The sequence below is a fragment of the Rhodamnia argentea genome, chromosome 3 (genome assembly GCF_020921035.1).
Source record: "Rhodamnia argentea isolate NSW1041297 chromosome 3, ASM2092103v1, whole genome shotgun sequence".
NCBI lineage: Eukaryota > Viridiplantae > Streptophyta > Magnoliopsida > Myrtales > Myrtaceae > Rhodamnia > Rhodamnia argentea.
The window spans coordinates 11,888,372-11,907,656 of NC_063152.1; the positions used below are offsets into that span (position 1 = coordinate 11,888,372).

Consider the following 19,285-nt stretch of genomic DNA (forward strand, 5'->3'; position numbering starts at 1 on the left):
CACACTTTAATTAGACGGTCGACATCGGATCACTTATCCGACCATTGCCAACATTGATAGGAAATTTCAATGCAAAAGTGCATGGGAGCGGGCTGGCAAATAATCGAAATTGAAATTGAAATCGAAATCCTTTTTTAGAGGGGGAAAAAAAGAAATGGAGGTCTATATTAGACAGCAATTAGATCTTGGCTCAACTAAGTTCATAGACGAGAAAAGGAATGAAATAAAAAGAAATAAAAAGAAAGATCTCCACGCCATATAAAAAAGGGCAAAAAGAGGTGGGGGGACAAGCCGAGAGAGGAGCTTCACGGAGAAGTTCTTTCCTTTACGAAATTCCCAGCGACTGCTTTGACCTCCTACTTCACTACCACAGCCGAGACGGACCCCAGTCAAAAAGCCAAGCCAAACCAAAACCACCTCCGCCCGATCGATAAAACTCAGCGGCCAACATCTCTCTCGCTCTCTCTCTATGCCGTCGACAACAGCCAGCCATCGCTAGCCTTTGAATCTCCGCCGTGGAAATGATAGGCAAGAGTCGTTTTCTCGGGCCGTGCTTGATCGCGCTCACGTGGTGGCTCGTCCTGGTCGACTCGGCATGCAACACCACCACCACGGCCGACGACCGCGACCTCGTCTCCAGAGCCTTCGCCTCCGTCTCCGGCTTCGACCCTTCCTGGCTTCGCTCCAGCCCCAACTCCACTTGCTCCTTGTCCCTCGCTGAAATCCGCCTCCCCTCTCGGAACCTGAGCGGGATCGTCGCGTGGAAGCACCTGAAGGCCGCCCTGAAAGGCCTGCGAGCCATCGACCTCTCGGACAATTCGCTGCAGGGATCGGTCCCCGGCTGGTTCATCTCCTCCGCCACGGGCCTCGTCGAGCTCAACCTCTCCTCGAATCGCTTCGGCGGTGGCATCGCCTTCGACGCGGGCAACCCCCGAAACGTTTCGTCTTCGTCGTTGCGAGTCCTTGATCTGTCCCGCAACAGGTTCACCAACTTGGGCAATTTCTCTCGCTTCTTCTCCCGCCTCCGTGTCCTCGACCTCTCCGGCAACGACCTCAGGGCGTTCCCTCTTGGCCTCTCGGAGCTCGCCGCGCTTGAGCGGCTTGACGTTTCGGGCTGCAATATTTCGGGAGACCCGCGACCCGTTTCGTCCCTCAAGTCCCTGAATTACCTGGATATCTCGAACAACTCGCTGACCGGCGTCTTCCCGAACGATTTCCCTCCGCTGGCCGGCCTCGCTTTCCTGAACATCTCGCTCAACCACTTCGCCGGCCGGGTCGGCCCCGAGACACGCCGGAAGTTCGGGGACTCGGCGTTCCTCCGTGCCGGGAAGAACCTCGTCCTCGAAACCGACGCTCCGAAACCCCCGAGCCCTGCGACGAGAAGCCGTAACTCGACGAGCCCCGCTCGCGAACCCATCAAGAAGCGCGCCGCGAGCAGGAGACCCGAGTCGCGAAAGAGGCAGTTGGTCCTGATTCTGGCTCCAATAACGGCTTCCTTGGTCGCCGCCGCTTTCGCCGCCCTTAGCTGCGTCTACTTAAGGAGGAGGAGGACCTTCGCGAGAAGGAAGAAGAAGTGGGCGATATCGGGCCCGGCCAGGCCCGAATTCAGGATGGAGAGGGCGTCCGGGCCTTTCTCATTCGAGACCGAGTCGGGGACGGCGTGGGTGGCGGACATAAAGGAGCCGTCGTCGGCGGCGGTGGTGATGTTCGAGAAGCCGCTGATGAGCCTGACCTTCAGGGACCTGATCGCCGCCACGTCGGGGTTCGGGAGGGAGTCGCTGCTGGGGGAGGGGCGGTGCGGGCCGGTCTACAGGGCGGTGCTGCCGGGGGACCTCCACGTGGCGATCAGGGTGCTCGAAGGCGCGAGGGCCGTCGATCATGGCGACGCGGCGAGGGTCTTCGAGGGGCTCGCGAAGCTCAAGCACCCAAACCTGTTGCCCATCTCTGGCTACTGCATTGCCGGTACGTGACTACTGTTGCCGTATCTTTTGCGATTTTCATTTATTTACTTGTTAAGCTTATTTTAAATTTTTTGGATATTTACGGAAATAATCACCGAATCAGCTCTAAATCTATTATACAAACACTAATTAAATTATAAATTTTTAATTTTATCGATATAATCTAATTTCTCTCGTCAAATTTCAATATAGTCCTTCAACAAATTTTCAAAAACCGCTCACATGGCGTCCTATCATTGTCGGTGGTAGGCTATTTAAGGTGGTAATTGATCGAAAAAACTGCATTAAAACTTCGCATGCAGTGTTAGGATAATATAGATAAAATCGAAAGGTTCAGAATTAAATCAACATTCAAACAATAAATTTAAAATAAAATTGATAATTTTTCCTTTTTACGAGGTCATTTGAACGATCGGTCGTTTGAAACGGTGCATTGATTGTTAACTTGTCTGCACTCGTGAATTGCCCACATCTTCCTGCCTGGTGCTGCGAATTTGATACGGAGCTCGCAGCGGCTGGCCGTGCAGATATTTCTGGGCCTTCGGGCATTGACCCTCCTTCACCTACCGCATTTAAATCGGGTCACGGGTCTCCGAGAATCGAACCCGGTTTGTCAACTTGGGGGTTTTGTACTCTTCGCGTCACGTAAATCGACGAACGGTCGTGATTGCACTTTCAGATCGTGATCAGAACTTTCTGTCTCGTCCTAGATTTTGCATTGGCTTCTGTCGTCCGTACCACTTCCCCTGCCAATCAGGATTTAGCTTTCGTTTTCTTTTTTTTTTTTTTTTTTTTTTTTTTTTTTTTTGGGTGGGGGTTGGTTCGAATGAATAGAGCTTTCTCTATGAGTTGCAGGCAAGGAGAAGCTGGTGTTGTACGAGTTCATGCCCAACGGGGACCTACGCCAGTGGCTCCACGAGCTCCCGGCTGGCGCTCCCGACGTGGAGGACTGGAGCACAGACACGTGGGAGCATCCCGGCGGCGAGCCGTCCTCCCCGGAGAAAGCGAACTGGCTGACGCGCCACCGCGTCGCGGTCGGGGTCGCCCGAGGCCTCGCCTATCTCCACCACGCGGGGTCCGCCCACGGCCACCTCGTCGCCTCCAACGTCCTCCTCGCTGACGACTTGGAGCCCCGGATATCCGACTTCGGGATCCAGGATTTCGGATGCGGGAAAGAACAGTTCGGGGACGGGAGGGTCGAGCGTGCCGGCCCCGCCCCGGAGAGGGACGTTTATTTCTTCGGGATGGTCTTGGTGGAGCTGTTGACGGGGAGGGAAGGGAGCGAGGAGAGCCTGGCGTGGGCGAGGAGGCTGGTGAGGGAAGGGCGCGGCGAGGAGGCGCTCGAGAGGAGGCTGAGGATCGGCGGCGGCGCGGTGAGCGAGATGGTGGAGTGCCTCCGCGTGGGTTACCTGTGCACGGCGGAATCGCCGGGGAAGCGGCCCACCATGCAGCAGGTCGTGGGTCTCCTCAAGGACATCCGCCCCCAACCGAGCTGACGTGCCAAGGGCCTATCAAGCGCTCAAAACTCGGGGTTTCAACCACGCGCGCCCCACTGACGCAGGCGGCCGCCCCGATGTCAATTGATCTCGACCCTCCGGGCACGAGAAACTCCCGGTCGACTCGCCTACATCACCTCAGCTTGTCACGTGATGTAAGATTGGGATCGGATTTCCGTTTTTTTGGGGCAATTGCATTTCGGTCTGGACCACGGCTTGTTGTCCATTATCTGTTGTTGTGGGGATTTCGATTTTTGTCCATGTATAGAGACAAAGATGTTAAAGTCAAAAGAAGGAGGAGGAAGATTCAAAAGAAAACGAACTAAAGATTGGGATGTGGGGGAGGAAGATGTTTTGTTCTTTTAGGTGGAATGTGGGATATCGGAGAATCCCACTAATTGCTTGTCTCTTCTGCGACAACTTCTTCTTCTTCAACCATTCCTTTCAATTATCGATTTTGCTTTTTTTTTTTTTTTTATATATGTTTTTTATATTTTTTTAAATTTTCTTTCTTTTGGCCTTTTTGTTTTTGTTTCCTTTTGGGCCCTTTATTCCTTTGAATGATTTTTTGTTGTATTTTTATATTGTTAATTTTTCTTTATGCAATCTTCCTTTTTGTTTTGCCAAAAGAGAAAGGAATATCGATGTTGCATGCGCATTTGCTGCTCGTCCTGGCCTTGTTGGATTTACCTTGGAATCGGACTCTCTTTAAAGGAAAAATTAAAAAAAAATTGTTTGTGATAAAGTTTTCATTTTTTTGGCAACATTTTATTATAGGATATAATTTCTATCCAAGCATGCAAATCCGAAGTATCGAGATTCTCTCCTTTTAACCAACTAAATTTTGTGTTAAACGAACTTATTAGTACTTTGATAACGTGTTAATTAAGTATCGTGCCGAATCGACAAAGATGAGACGTATAAGTCATGGAGATCTATTTGTTGATAAGAAAAAAAAATTGTGAACGAGGGTGATTGAATTGACGATGAAATTACATTTCGAGATGATGTCAAGTCATCTAGCCCCTCATGTCTTGGAAGATACACACGACGATGGCAAGGGATGAAGAGTTGCGATTCACGATGGCGAGCTAGTTCCAAAAACCTATCCTCCCATGCTGCAACTCGCCCGCACGAACCCAAATGGGTATAGCATAATATTATTTTTGAAAAAATTATCCAAAAATTTCTCAATTTATTATATTTTTTCCAATTAAATCCTAAATCTTTTAATTTTTTTAATAATTTTGTCAAGTCATTACTAAATTGAGTCCTAAATTTTTTTTTTCACATTTTGTCAATTAAGTCCATCCAACCAAGCTAATTTTGATCGAAAATAGTTTATGTGCGGGCGGGCCTTTCTACATGCATGGTTGGCGCTAACGTGGACAGTTGTAAATAACATTTTAATATGTTTTCAATTTTTTTATTTAGTCTTTTCTTTTTTTCTTTTCATTTCTTTCAATTTGATTTTTTTTCCTTAAAGTGGCCGATCGAGCGAGGCCATGGCGGCACCCGCGGCCGACAAGGGCCCCGATGACCCTTGTCGGCCACTTTAAGGAAAAAGAAAAGAAAATAAAAAGTAATAAAATAAAATAATAATCAGTTAAAAAATGAAAAACGTAATGATATTTAAAAATTATCTACACCCGCGCCGGTCGTGCCATATAGGACGCCCAACTTTTCACGTTAGCGATTTTCTTCCGAAATTGGCCTAATTGGCTTAATTTATAAAATGTGAAAATGTTATGACACAATTGATAAAATTAAAAGGTTTAGGAATGAAATGATAAAAGTGCAATATAATTGGGATTTTTTGGACAATTTTTCATATTATGTATATTATGAAATAATGCGATTAGAAGGATTTGGACATGCAATAACGATCGTTTTTTCATTTGTTGAATTAGAAACCACAAAAATCAATATGATAATGATCGTTTTTTTCCATTTGATGATCGAGGTTTTGATTGATTTGGACGTGCACTTTCATGCTGAGTTGTTGTCAAACACGTGGGCGGGATCGTCAGTCGACATCTACTTTTCTACGAGTCAATTCAGATGCGTTTTCATTGCAGCCTGCGAAAATCGCAATCGAGAGGAGGGAAAAATCATGCGGCGCTTGCTTGGTCCTGCAAATTTGTCCTGCATTTCCATGATTAAATGAGGAATTTATATTTGACGAAGACAATTCGTTTTTTTTTTTTTTTTGCTATGTGTAATTGTTGTCTTAATTTCGACATGCTCCAAATTTTCCTGACCAAAAAAATAAAACTCTTGAACTCGATGTGTAAAAGCGTGGAAAATTGGAGAGACCCATGAAAGAAAAACACGAAAAAATTGTACAATTTTGTTTAGTTTTGCTGCTCTTTGCAGATTTGCTTTGCTTGGAAGATTTTTATGTTCCTTTCATGATTGATTATGACAAATGAATAAAATTCTTTTTATAAAAAAAAAAAGATTAGTTTTCCAGTTTATTCTCCGAAGAATGCGAAATGCTAAGGAATTAATGAAAAAAAAAAGTAGGAGAAAGATAATATTGAGTGATCTTAAATTGTAAATCATAGTAAAGTACATGAGAATAAGTGAAATGACTTTGGTGTTTTCCTTTCTCTAGTATTTGTCTGCGCAAAACTTCTGCTAATTCGTCCTATTCTTGCAAATTTACGCAGAACTGGTCCGATCCCATGAAAAATAGAGAAAGGCCATGTCCAATCCTTACATTATTGGATACAAATTAAGTCCAACCGTGAGTTCATATGATTTAGGTTGCGTCTCATTGTCCCTTCGTATGTCCTTTGGATTTTAGGACAGGCCAACTGACCAGAAGCTGAAACACCAATGATTCACCTAGGCGGGAGATACTACTATACGACCGTACCCAACGGTCACCATTTGAAGATAACTGGAGTCTATCTCCTCCACCATCACCCCCTTAAGTTGAAAGAAAATATTTTTTTTCCCTTCATCCTAGAGAATACTCTCGAATTTTACATTCCAAAGCTCAAACGAAACAATTCAAGGACTTACTTAGGTCTCGAATTGGACTCTCTTTAAAGGAAAAAAGGGGGGAGGTGTATGTGATGAAGTTTTTATTTTTTGGCAACATTTTATTATAGGATATAATTCCTATCCAAGCATGAAAATTGCAAGTATCATGATTCTCCATCTTTAACTAACTAAATTTCATGTTAAACGAATTTATTTGTACTTTTTTTTGGTGGAAAGTTTATTTGTACTTTGATAACACGTTAATTAAGTATCATGGTCAATCCTCAAGTCATTTTTTTCTGACAAAGTGGAGACGTATAACTTATAAGTCATAGAGATTTTATTCATTGATAAGCAAAAATAAAAAAGGCAAAAGGATGCTTAGAGTGCCAATATTTATGTATGGCGCTCACTTTAGTGCTCATATTGTTTTGATTACTTAAGTGCCAAATCGGAGAAAAAATAATTACTTAAGTGTCAATTTTGGCAAAAAAGCAATCATTTAAGTGTCAATTCCCGCCAAACAGTACACATGGTATTTTTTTTATTAATTTATTAATATTATGTGGAATTTTTTTAGAAAAAAGTTCGTCTGCAGGGAAATTTTTCTTATAAAATTCAGTTCACGTGGATGCCGTGTGGACTTCTAAACTAAAAATTAAGTTAATTTTTTAAAAAAATTAAAAGTGAACGAAAAAATAACTTAAAAAATTGCAGTTGTAGCGGCAAGGGCTGTGAGCCCTTGCCACCGTCGCCCACCATAATCGGTAAGTCGGCGAAGGGTGGGGAAGGGGCCAACAGGTTTGTCGATCCCTAGCAAGCCTCGCTATGAGTCGACGAGGCCCGGCCGTGGTTGGCCGAGGCCTCGCCGACCCACGCGAGGCTAGAATCGCCCATCCACGATCCCAAGCCTCACCGACCCCCGGCAAGGCCTCGGCGGGGGTCCCCGAGGCTCGGTGACCCCCTCGAGCACTCCCCCCCAACCCATCGCCGGAATGGTGGGCGATGGTGATGGCGAGGGCTCATAGCCCTCGCCACTACAATGTTACACTTTTTTTAAATTTTTTTATTTTTAGCTTATTTTTAGTTTATTTTTACCTTTTCAACACATGGATTTTTTATTTTTTATTTTTTATTTTTTTTACCGACTAGGATGCTCCAGCAAGGCGATGCTCATCGGAGTTGGCATTGAAATAATCATTTTCAAAAAAAATTAGCACTTAAGTGATCTAAAAAAAATATTTACACTAAAGTGAGCACCATATACAAATATTGACATTTCAAGTGTCCTTATGTCAAAAAAAAAAAAAAAGGTGAGCTAATTCCGGGATGATATCGAGTCATCCTACCCCTAATGTCTTGGAAGACACACGCGACGGTGGTTGGAATGAAGAGTTGCGATCCTTGAGGGTGAGCTAATTCCAAGAATCCATCCTCGGTTCAGATCGTATGTTGCAACTCGCCCGCACAAACTCAAAAGGCTAGCGCATCGTATTACTTTTTGGAAAAATTCTTCAAAAATTCCTAAACATATTGTACTTTTGCCGATTCAATCCTAAATCTTTTAATTTTGTCAATTAATTCATAAATTTTTTCACATTTTGTCAATTAAGTCCAACGGACAAGCTCATTCTGACTTGAAATCGCTGATATCGACCCGGGTCTTCCTACATAGCATAGCCAGCGCTGAGTGGACAGGCGACGGCCATGTAAAAAATGATCACATAGACTAAATTGGCAAAATGTCAAAATAGTTAAGATACAATTGGCAAAATTAAAAGATTTATGATTGAATTGATAAAAGTGTAATAGGTTTAGGATTTGTTAGATAAAATTTCATCTTATGTTTAGTATGAAATAATGCGATTAGAATGAGGATTCTACAATTCTCGAGAAGTAATTGAGAAAAGATGGAGCAAATATAAAGAAAATGGGATAGGTTTTAGGATCTTTCCCGATCAGTTGTTGACTCAAGAATCATAAATGGTCGTTTTTTTTCCATTTGATGATCGAGGTTTTGATTGATTTGGACATGCGCTTTCTTGCCGAGTTGTTGTGAAATTCGTGGGCGGAATCGTCAGTCGACATCTACTTTTTTTGACGAGTCAATTCCAATGCACTTTCATTACAGCCTGCGAAAATCGCAATCGAGAGGAGAGAAAACTCATGTAGGGCTCGGTCCTGCAAATTTGTCCTGCATTTCCATGATTGAATGATGAATTCATATTTGACGAAGATAATTTGTTTCTTTTTTTTTTGCTATATAATTGATAAAGATATATGTATTTGTTGTCTTCTCATTTTTTTTCTTCACTATGAAAGTTCTCCCATCTTAATTCCAACAGTAGTAAAACATATCATGTTAAGTTCTGGTTCGTGTAATTGGAATTTGGATCTGCTTTAATACAGTTTGTAAATTACAATATTTAGGGGGCGAATAATAACTATTATGTTTCTTCCAAATTTGTTTCCACGTTTGTTTCTGAAGCAATTTTGAATTAGAATTTTGTTTGGTAACATAATTTTATTTTTCTTTTTCTGAAACAAATTTTTGTTCCAGAAATAGATTTGGAACAGAAATGAGAGGTTAAAATTTCCATCTTCTTTGTTTTTGTGATAGAAATGAGAAATACAAAATTTTCTTGTCGCTCACTCCCTCTCTTTAGCGTTCCCACCGCCGATCTGTCCTCCGTTGAAGGCCGATCTCCGATCTATGGTCTGTCGTTTTACCGATCGCCGGTCCGCCATCTACCGACCCCCGATCACTAATTGCCGATTCGCCCGTTCTCTGTCACCATCCGCCGATCGCTGACAACCTTAGAAATTTTATGTTGTTATTAAACGAATTTCTCTTTGGGAAATAGAAATGTTGCATTATTATCAAACGTTTATTTGTTTAGAAACTCATTCACAAATTAGAAATAAGAAAAATCTATTTCTGGCTAAAAAGTGATTCCAAAAACAGAATGGCTATCATTCGCGCTCTTAATTTTCACTTAAGTAGGAGAAAGACATTATTGAGTGATCTAAAATTGTAAATCATAGTAAAGTACATGAGAATAAGTGAAATGACTTTGGTGTTTTCCTTTCTCTACTATTTGTCTGCGCATAACTTCCGCTAATTTGTCCTATTCTTGCAAATTTACACAGACCCGGTCCGATCCCATGAAAAATAGAGAAAGGCCATGTCCGATCCTTACATTATTGGATATACTTTAAGTCCAACCGTGAGTTCATATGATTTAGGTTGTGTTTCATTGTCCCTTCGTATGTCCTTTGGATTTTAGGACAAGTCAACTAAGCAGAAGTCGAAACTCTGATGATTCACCCAGGTGGGGACTACTACTATACGACCGTACATAATGGTGACCATCTGAAGATAACTGGAGTCTACCTTCTCCACCATCACCCCCTTAAGTTGAGAAAAAATATTTTTTTCCCTTCATCCTAGGGAATATTCTCGAATTTTACATTCCAAAGCTCAAATGAAACAATTCGAGGACTTACTTAGGTCCCAAATTGGACTCTCTTTAAAGGAAAAAAGGGGGGTGTATGTGATAAAGTTTTTATTTTTTTGGCAACATTTTATTATAGGATATAATTCCTATCCATGCATGAAAATTCCAAGTATCAAGATTCTCCTTCTTTAACTAACTAAATTTCATGTTAAACGAATTTATTTGTACTGTTTTTTTTTTTTTTGGTTGAAAATTTATTTGTACTTTGATAACACGTTAATTAAGTATCATGGCGAATCCTCAAGTCATTTTTTTTTCGACAAAGTGGAGTCGTCTAAGTCATCGAGATTTATTCATTGATAAGAAAAAAAAAAAAGGCAAAAGGACACATGGAATGCTAAAATTTGTATACGGTGCTCACTTTAGTGTCAATATTTTTTTTGATCACTTAAGTGCCAAATCGGAAAAAATACGATCACTTAGATATCAATTTCAGCAAAAAATGATCACTTAAATGTCAATTCCTGTATGACCAAAAAAAAAAAAATGTCAATTCCTGCCAAATAATACATGTGATATTTTTTTTTATTAATATTATGTGGAATTTTTTTAAAAAAAGTCCGTCCATGGGGAATTTTTTTTTTATAAAACTCAGTCCACGTGGATGCCATGTGAACTTTTAAACTAAAAATTAAGTTAATTTTTAAAAAAATTAAAAGTAAAAAAAAAAAAAAACTTAAAAAATTGCAATTGTAGCGGCAAGGGTTGTAAGCTCTCACCACTACCGCCGCCCACCACAACCGGTAAGCCGGCAATGGGTGGGAGTGGCCGGCGGGGTCGCCGATCCCTCGTGACCCTCGGCGACCCTCGCCGAGGCCTCGCTAGGGGTCGGCGAGGCCTGTTTGTGGCTGGTCAAGGGCTCAAAGACCTCACCAGGGGTCGATGGGGGTCAACGAGGCCCGGCCATGGCTGGTCGAGGCTTCACGGACCCACGGAAGGCCGGAATCGCCCATCTACGATGTCGGGCATCACCTACCCCCGGCAAGGCCTCAACAGGGGTCGCCGGGGCTTGGTGACTCCCTCGGGCACTCCCCCATCCATTGCCGGCCGAGATGGTGGGTGGCAGTGAGCCCTCACCGCTACAACGTTAACCTTTTTTATTATTATTATTTTTTAGCTTATTTTTAGTTTATTTTTACTTTTTTGACACGTGGTTTTTTCTTGTTGATTTTTTTTTTTATCTGACTAGGATGCTTCAGCGAGCCATGTATGGTTTCCGGCGATATTCACCGGAGTTGGCACTGAAATAATTAGTTTTTAAAAAAATTGGCATTTAAGTGATAAAAAAAAATGTATTTGTACTAAAGTGAGTGTCGTACACAAATATTAACATTCCAAGTGTCCTTCTGCCCAAAAAAAATGTGAATGGGGTGATTAGATTGACCATGAAAATAAATTCCGGGATGATGTCGAGTCATCCTACCCCTAATGTCTTGGAAGACACACACGAAGGTAGTTGGGATGAAGAGTTGCGATCCGCAAGAGTGAGCTAATTCCAAGAATCCGTCCTCGGTTCGAATCGCATGTTGCAACTCGCCCGCACGAACTCAAAAGGCTAGTGCATCATATTACTCTTGTGAAAATTCTTCAAAAATTCCTAAACATATTGCACTTTTGCCAATTCAGTCCTAAACCTTTTAATTTTGTCAATTGATTTCTAAACTTTTTCACATTTTGTCTACTAAGTTCATCCGGGTAAACTAATTCTTACTTGAAATCATTGATGTGGATGCGGGCCTTCCTACATGGCACGGCCAATACCGACGTGGATAATTATAAATAATATTCTAATATTTTTTCAAATTTTTTTATTTAGTCTTTTCTTTTTTCTTTTTTTCTTTAAATTTTTTTAAAGTGACCGGCAAAGGTTGAGGTTGTTGTCCAATTCTGGGTGAGGCCATGGCGGAACCAACGGTTGACGAGGGCCAAGTGACCCTAGTCAGCCACTTTATGGAAAAAAAAAAAGAAAAATTAATAAAATAAAACAAGAATTAGGTAAAAATTGAAAATATTTAATATCTAATACCTAAAAATTATCCATGTGAGCGCCGGCCGTGCCTCATAGGACGCCCTATTGTCCACGTCAATGATTTTCGGTAAGAAATAATCGGATGGACTCAATTGGCAAAATGTAAAAATAGTTAAGACACAATCGGCAAAATTAATAGATTTATGACCGAATTGATAAAAGTGCAATCTGTTCAGGATTTGCTAGACAAAATTTCATGTTATGTTTGGTATGAAATAATGCGATTAGAATGATGATTCTACAATTCTCGAGAAGTAATTGAGAAAAGATGGAGCAAATATAAAGAAAGTGGGATAGGTTTTAGGATCTTTCCCGATCACTTGTTGAATCAAAAATCATAAATGGTCGTTTTTTTTTTCCATTTGATGATCGAGCTTTTGATTGATTTGGACATGCGCTTTCATGCCGAGTTGTTGTGAAATTCGTGGGCGGAATCGTCAGGCGACATCTACTTTTTTTTACGAGTCAATTCCAATGCGCTTTCATTACAACCTGCGAAAATCGCAATCAAAAGGAGAGAAAAATCATGTAGAGCTCGGTCCTACAAATTTGTCCTGCATTTCCATGATTGAATGATGAATTCATATTTGACGAAGATAATTTGTTTCTTTTTTTTTTTTTTTGCTATATAATTGATAAAGATATATGGATTTGTTGTCTTCTCATTTTTTTCTCCACTGAGAAAGTTCTCCCATCTTAATTCCAACATTAGTAAAATATGTCATGTTAAGTTTTGATTCGTGTAATTGGAATTTGGATCTGCTTTAATATAGTTTGTAAATTACAATATTTAGGGCACGAATAATAATTGTTATGTTTCTTCCGAATTTGTTTCCACGTTTGTTTCTGAAACAATTTTGAATTAGAATTTCGTTTGGTAACATAATTTTTTTTCTTTTTCTGGAACAAATTTTTGTTCTAGAAATAGATTTGCAACAGAAATGAGAAGTTAAAATTTCCATCTTCTTTGTTTTTGTGACAGAAATGAGAAATAAAAACTTTTCTCGTTGCTCACTCCCTCTCTTTAGCATTCCCGCCGCCGATCTACCCTCCGTTGAAGGCCGGTCTCCGATCTGTGGTTTGTCGTTTTACCGATCGCCGGTTTGTCGTCTGCCGACCCCCGATCGCCGATTGCTGATTCACCCGTTCTCTGTCACCATTCGCCGATCGTTGACGACCTTAGAAATTTTATGTTGTTATTAAACGAATTTCTCTTTCGGAAATAGAAATGTTGTGCTATTATCAAACATTTATTTGTTCAGAAACTCATTCAGAAATTAGAAATAAGAAAAATCTATTTTTGACTAGAAATTGATTAAAAAAATAGAATAGCTATCATTCGCGCTCTTAATTTTCACTTAAGTAGGAGAAAGACAATATTGAGTGATCTTAAATTGTAAATCATAGTAAAGTACATGAGAATAAGTGAACTGACTTTGGTGTTTTCCTTTCTCTACTATTTGTCTGCGCATAACTTCTGCTAATTCGTCCTATTCTTGCAAATTTACGAAGACCCGGTCCGATCCCGTGAAAAATAGAGAAAGGCCATGTCCGATCCTTACATTATTGGATATACTTTAAGTCCAACCGTGAGTGCATATGATTTAGGTTGTGTTTCATTGTCCCTTCGTATGTCCTTTGGATTTTAGGACAGGCCAACTAAGCAGAAGCCGAAACTCGGATGATTTACCCAGGCGAGGGCTACTCCTATACGACCGTACCTAATGGTGACCATCCGAAGATAACTGGAGTCTACCTTCTCCACCATCACCCCCTTAAATTGAAAGAAAATATTTTTTTTTCCTTTCATCCTAGGGAATACTCTCGAATTTTACATTCCAAAGCTCAACCAAAATAGTTTAAGGACTTACTTAGGTCCCAAATTGGACTCTCTTTAAAGGAAAAAAGGGGGGTGTATGTGATAAAGTTTTTTTTTTTTTGGCAACATTTTATTATAGGATATAATTCCTATCCAAGTATGAAAATTCCAAGTATCAAGATTCTCCTTCTTTACCTAACTGAATTTCATGTTAAACGAATTTATTTGTACTATTTTTTGTCAAAATTTTTTTTGTACTTTGATAACACGTTAATTAAGTATCATGGCGAATCCTCAAGTCATTCTCTTCGACAAAGTGGAGACGTATAAGTCATAGAGATTTATTAATTGATAAGGAAAAAAAAGAGGCAAAAGGACGCTTAGAGTACCAATATTTGTGTACGGCTCTCACTTTAGTGTTAATATTTTTTTTGATCACTTAAGTGCCAAATCGGAGAAAAAAAATCACTTAAATGCCAATTTCGACCAAAAAAAAAATGATCATTTAAATGTCAATTTCTACCAAACAGTACACATAGTATTTTTTTTTTGTTAATTTATTAATATTATGTGGAATTTTTTTAGAAAAAAGTCCGTCCACGGCGAAATTTTTCTTATAAAATTCAGTCCACGTGGATGCCATATGGACTTCTAAACTAAAAATTAAGTTAATTTTTAAAAAAAATTAAAAGTAAACAAAAAAATAACCTAAAAAATTGCAGTTGTAGGCAATGGGTGGGGGAGTGACCAACGGGGTTGCCGATCTCTAGTGACCCTCGCCGATCCTCGCCGATCCTCGGCGACCCTCGCCGAGGCCTCACTAGGGGGCAACGAGGCCCGGCCATAGCTAGCCGAGGCCTCGCCGACCCACGCGAGGCCGGAGTCGCCCATCCACGATGCCGGGCCTCACCGACCCCTAGTGGGGGTCGTCGGGGCTTAGTGACCCCCTCGGGCACTCCCCACTCATCGCGGGTCGGGATGGATTTTTTTTATTGATTTTTAATTTTTTTGTCGACTAGGATGCTCCGGCGAGCCACATATGGTTTCGGCAATGCTCACTTGGCGTTGGCACCGAAATAATCATTTTTCAAAAAAATTAGCACATAAGTGATTAAAAAAAAATATTTGTACTAAAGTGAGTGCCGTACACAAATATTGACATTTCGGGTGTCCTTCTGCAGCAAAAAAAAAAAAAAAAAGTGAATGGGGTGATTGGATTGACCATGAAAATAAGTTCAGGGATGATGTCAAGTCATCCTACCCCCAATGTCTTGGAAGTCACATGCGTCGGTGGTTGGGATGAAGAATTGCGATCCGCGAGGGTTAACTAATTCCAAGAATCCGTCCTCAATTCGGATGGTATGTTGCAACTCGCCGGCATGAACTCAAAAGGCTAGTGCATCATATTACTTTTGGAAAAATTCTTCAAAAATTTCTAAACATATTGTACTTTTGTCAATTCAGTCCTAAACATTTTAATTTTGTCAATTGATTCCTAATTTTTTTCACATTTTATCAACTGAATCTATCCGGCCAAGCTAATTTTGACATAAAATCGCTGATGTCGACGCAAGTCTTCCTACATGGCATAGCCAACGTTGACATGGACAGTTGACAGCCGTGCAAAAAATGATCGGATAGACTCCATTGATAAAATATGAATATAGTTAAGACACAATTGGCAAATTTAAAATGTTTATGATTGAATTAATAAAAGTGCAATAAGTTTAGGATTTGTTAGACAAAATTTCATGTTATGTTTAGTATGAAATAATGTGATTAGAATGATGATTCTACAATTCTCGAGAAGTAATTGAGAAAAGATGGAGCAAATAAAAATCATAAATGGTCTTTTTTTTTTTCCATTTGATGATCGAGGTTTTGATTGATTTGGACGTGCGCTTTCATGCCGAGTTGTCGTCAAATGCGTGGGCGGAATCGTCAGTCGACATCTACTTTTCTTCACGAGTCAATTCCAATGCGCTTTCATTACAGCCTGCGAAAATCGCAGTCGAGAAGAGGGAAAAATCATGCAGGGCTTGGTCCTGCAAATTTGTCCTGCATTTCCATGATTGAATGATGAATTCATATTTGACGAAGATAATTTGTTTTTTCTTTTTGCTATATAATTGATAAAGATATATGTATTTGTTATCTTCTCATTATTTTCTCCACTGAGAAAGTTCTCCCATCTTAATTCCAACATTAGTAAAATGTATCGTGTTAAGTTTTGATTCGTGTAATTGGAATTTGGATATGCTTTAATACAGTTTGTAAATTACAATATTTAGGGCGCAAATAATAACTATTATGTTTCTTCCAAATTTGTTTCCACATTTGTTTCTGAAACAATTTTGAATTAGAATTTCGTTTGGTAACGTAACTTTAATTTTCTTTTTCTGGAACAAATTTTTATTCCAGAAATAGATTTGGAACAGAAATGAGAGGTTAAAATTTCCATCTTCTTTGTTTCTATGACAGAAATGAGAAATAAAAAATTTTCTTGTCGTTCACTCCCTCTCTTTAGCATTCCCGCCGCCAATCTGTCGTCCGTCGACGGCCGGTCTCTGATCCGTGGTATGTCGTTTTACCGATCGCCGATCCGCGGTCTGCCGACCCCCGATCTTAGATTGCCAATTCGCTCGTTCTCTATCACCATCCGCCAATCGCTGACAACCTTAGAAATTTTATGTTGTTATGAAACGAATTTCTTTTGCGGAAATAGAAATGTTGTGTTGTTATTTAACGTTTATTTGTTCAGAAACTCATTCAGAAACTAGAAATAAGAAAAATCTATTTATGGCCAAAAATTGATTCCAAAAACAGAATGATTATCATTCGCGCTCTTAATTTTCACTTAAGTGGAGACTTTCTATCAAGTAAATCTCTTGGTTTAAATAATGTATATTATCAACAGATATATGTATATTGCTATATTTTGACTATCCATTCTACTGTAAGTATAACTCAAATGGTTTCCATTGCTATCACAAAATCTTTTCATTGTAAGTTATATCACTTGAAAATAAATAGGAGATACTTTCACTTTATTCGTTTCACAAGTTAAAAGGGACACACACACAAATATATATATATTTCTTATGGATATACGATTGAATGATTGACATGTCTACTTAAATTTTGATAAGGTATAACTCATATGTCAATTATCCAAATATGAAGATATAAACTTTATCTTATATTGATTAAATAAATACAATCCCAAAATAGATACCATCGCATCGGGTGAATTCAATACTAGACGCATGTTGGCATTCTAGCCTTACTTCACCGTTCAAGGCCTATTCAAAAGAGAATATAGCACTTCTTAATCGTGAATATCTGAATAGTACGAACCGTTCCGTGGATATCTTTCCTTCGAAACAAATCTCTGTCACCGTTGTATTGTGGCAATCATCTATCCAAAGTAGACTTCAGAAGACAAGTGTAAACTCATCTTTTTGGTCTAAAGTCACGAAGTAAAGGAGCACGTAAGTTAAAAATAAAGGACGAAAATGATATGGTAAAGTTATTTTTTAAAGAGACGGAGACTTTTTTTAACCACGAATTTCCTTCGCAACATCCGTGCAATCGGTTGGACTTGTGGTGGATTCTAAGGCTCCGTTTGCTTAGCAAAAAACGAATGATTTTGAAAATAGTTTCTTAAAAACGATTGCTCGTATCGCTTGAAATAATTAGTCAATGACAAAATATTTTCATTCCCCCTTAATAATTTATGTTTAAATATTTTCGAGAATAATAAGATAATTTTCGTCTATTCGACATATATGGTTATTTTAGAAATGTAATAATTGCAAATTTTACGGAGACCTGGGGATCGGGCCGTGCATCACGGGCTTAAGAAGATTCGACCAGACCAAAACTTTCACTGGTTTTTGTCGGCGGAGAAAACTTTTACTTCCCTTCAAGATGGGCCCCGTTGACCGAGGGACAGTCCATAAGACCAAGTCCATGGAAAAAAAAAAAAGTTCGATTTGGGCTCTAATGGGCCTAACTTTCAATTTCTCTTATCAAGAGTTCTTTGTAAATATATATTTTTTTTTGGTCGAATATAAATATTTCAATTTATAGGTTTTTAACGTTCTTTGTTTTATTTAATAGATTTTCTATTATTAATTCGACGTGAAGATTTTATCCAATTAACGTATACACGCTGAAAGCGGGTCAAATGGGTGAGTATGAGTTATTCTAAATTGGGTTAAATATTAGGCCGTGCTTTTTCCACTCCTTATTCGGCTTAGACACTTCCTATCATAATGTTTTGACCATATTATCCCTTACGTGGCCCGCCTTTTAGTATTGTTCTCCTATTTTATTGGGTCAAATATGTTGTTCCATTTTTTTTATTTTCTTTCCTCGTAGGTCCTGCTTTTCTTCTTCCTCTTAGCTTTCCCTCACCATTCCTTCTCTTTTCCATTTTTCGGTCGAGACAAGCCTTCGAAGCAAGTGTATACTTTAGGAGGAGGTTTGATGGAAGAGAGATTGAGCCAAAATTTTTATAAATTTGATGAAAAGTCAAAGCACTGAGTAATGTATGCGTTGAATGCAATTGGCAATGATATTCTTAGAACCAAAAGATAAAGGGCCACCAGGCAACGTAAACACTTACGAATCAGCTGGCGAACGCATGATTCAATGACCCCGAGGGAGATCGAAGTTGCTATTACACCGTTACATGTCCTCGAACAAGAAGACGTCTACGATTAGGTCACCGGTTGTCCCCTCACCGGATCTTGGCTCTAGGACCCCTCCCTCATCCTCTACGAGTGGCTCTCCACCGAAGCTTACTTCCACTCATTCCCTCACATCAGCAAGAATGTCATTGAGCTCGGTGCCAGATCCACCAGCCACCCGGGGCTTACGGCAGCTCAGCTCGGGGCTAGCCGTGTTGTCGCCACCGATGCTGCAGCGATCCTCCCGATGGTCGAGGAGGAACATGGAAGAGAACGGCGCAGGGGAACGAGTGGAGGTGAGGGAGCTGGTGTGGGCATCAGAGGAGTCGTCCAGGGGAACCGGGGAGGAGTTCCGATGTCATGTTGATAAGCACGTGTTTTTAAGATGTGAAAGAGGTGAGGGAGCTGGGAAGACGCTATGGGGTTGCGCAAAGAGACTGGCCCTTTCTATTTCCGAATTGGTTGACTGTAGCTGATAATGAAGTTGCAAATAGTGAAGGGAAAATAATAATGCCGACCAGTTCATTCGACATTTTGTGTCATAATTTGCCCTTCCCTTTGTGTTTTTGTCGAGAACCTACGTGAAGCATTAAATTTAGCATTTCATTTTAATGTTTTACAAGAAAAAAATGGGGAAGTATTGTTGGTAGGACTCTGAAGGCGTGGAAAGATGAGAACGTGAGGGAGCAGGAAAGTAAAGGAGAGAAAAAAAGGGGATTGTATTTGACCAAATAAAAAAAGGAAAATAATGCTAAAATGTGGGCCACATAAGGGATA

The 19,285-nt window shown here is 40.2% G+C and overlaps 1 protein-coding gene across 1 annotated transcript; it reads left to right on the forward strand.

Annotated features, from left to right (window-relative positions):
* Positions 1 to 300: 300 nt before the first annotated feature.
* On the forward strand, positions 301 to 3,535 carry LOC115753766 (calmodulin-binding receptor kinase CaMRLK). Its single transcript, XM_030692557.2, has 2 exons — positions 301 to 1,962; positions 2,817 to 3,535. Exons 1-2 carry the CDS (start codon positions 522 to 524, stop codon positions 3,455 to 3,457), a joined length of 2,082 nt encoding a protein of 693 aa, XP_030548417.1. The 5' UTR covers positions 301 to 521; the 3' UTR covers positions 3,458 to 3,535.
* The last annotated feature ends 15,750 nt before the right edge of the window (positions 3,536 to 19,285 follow it).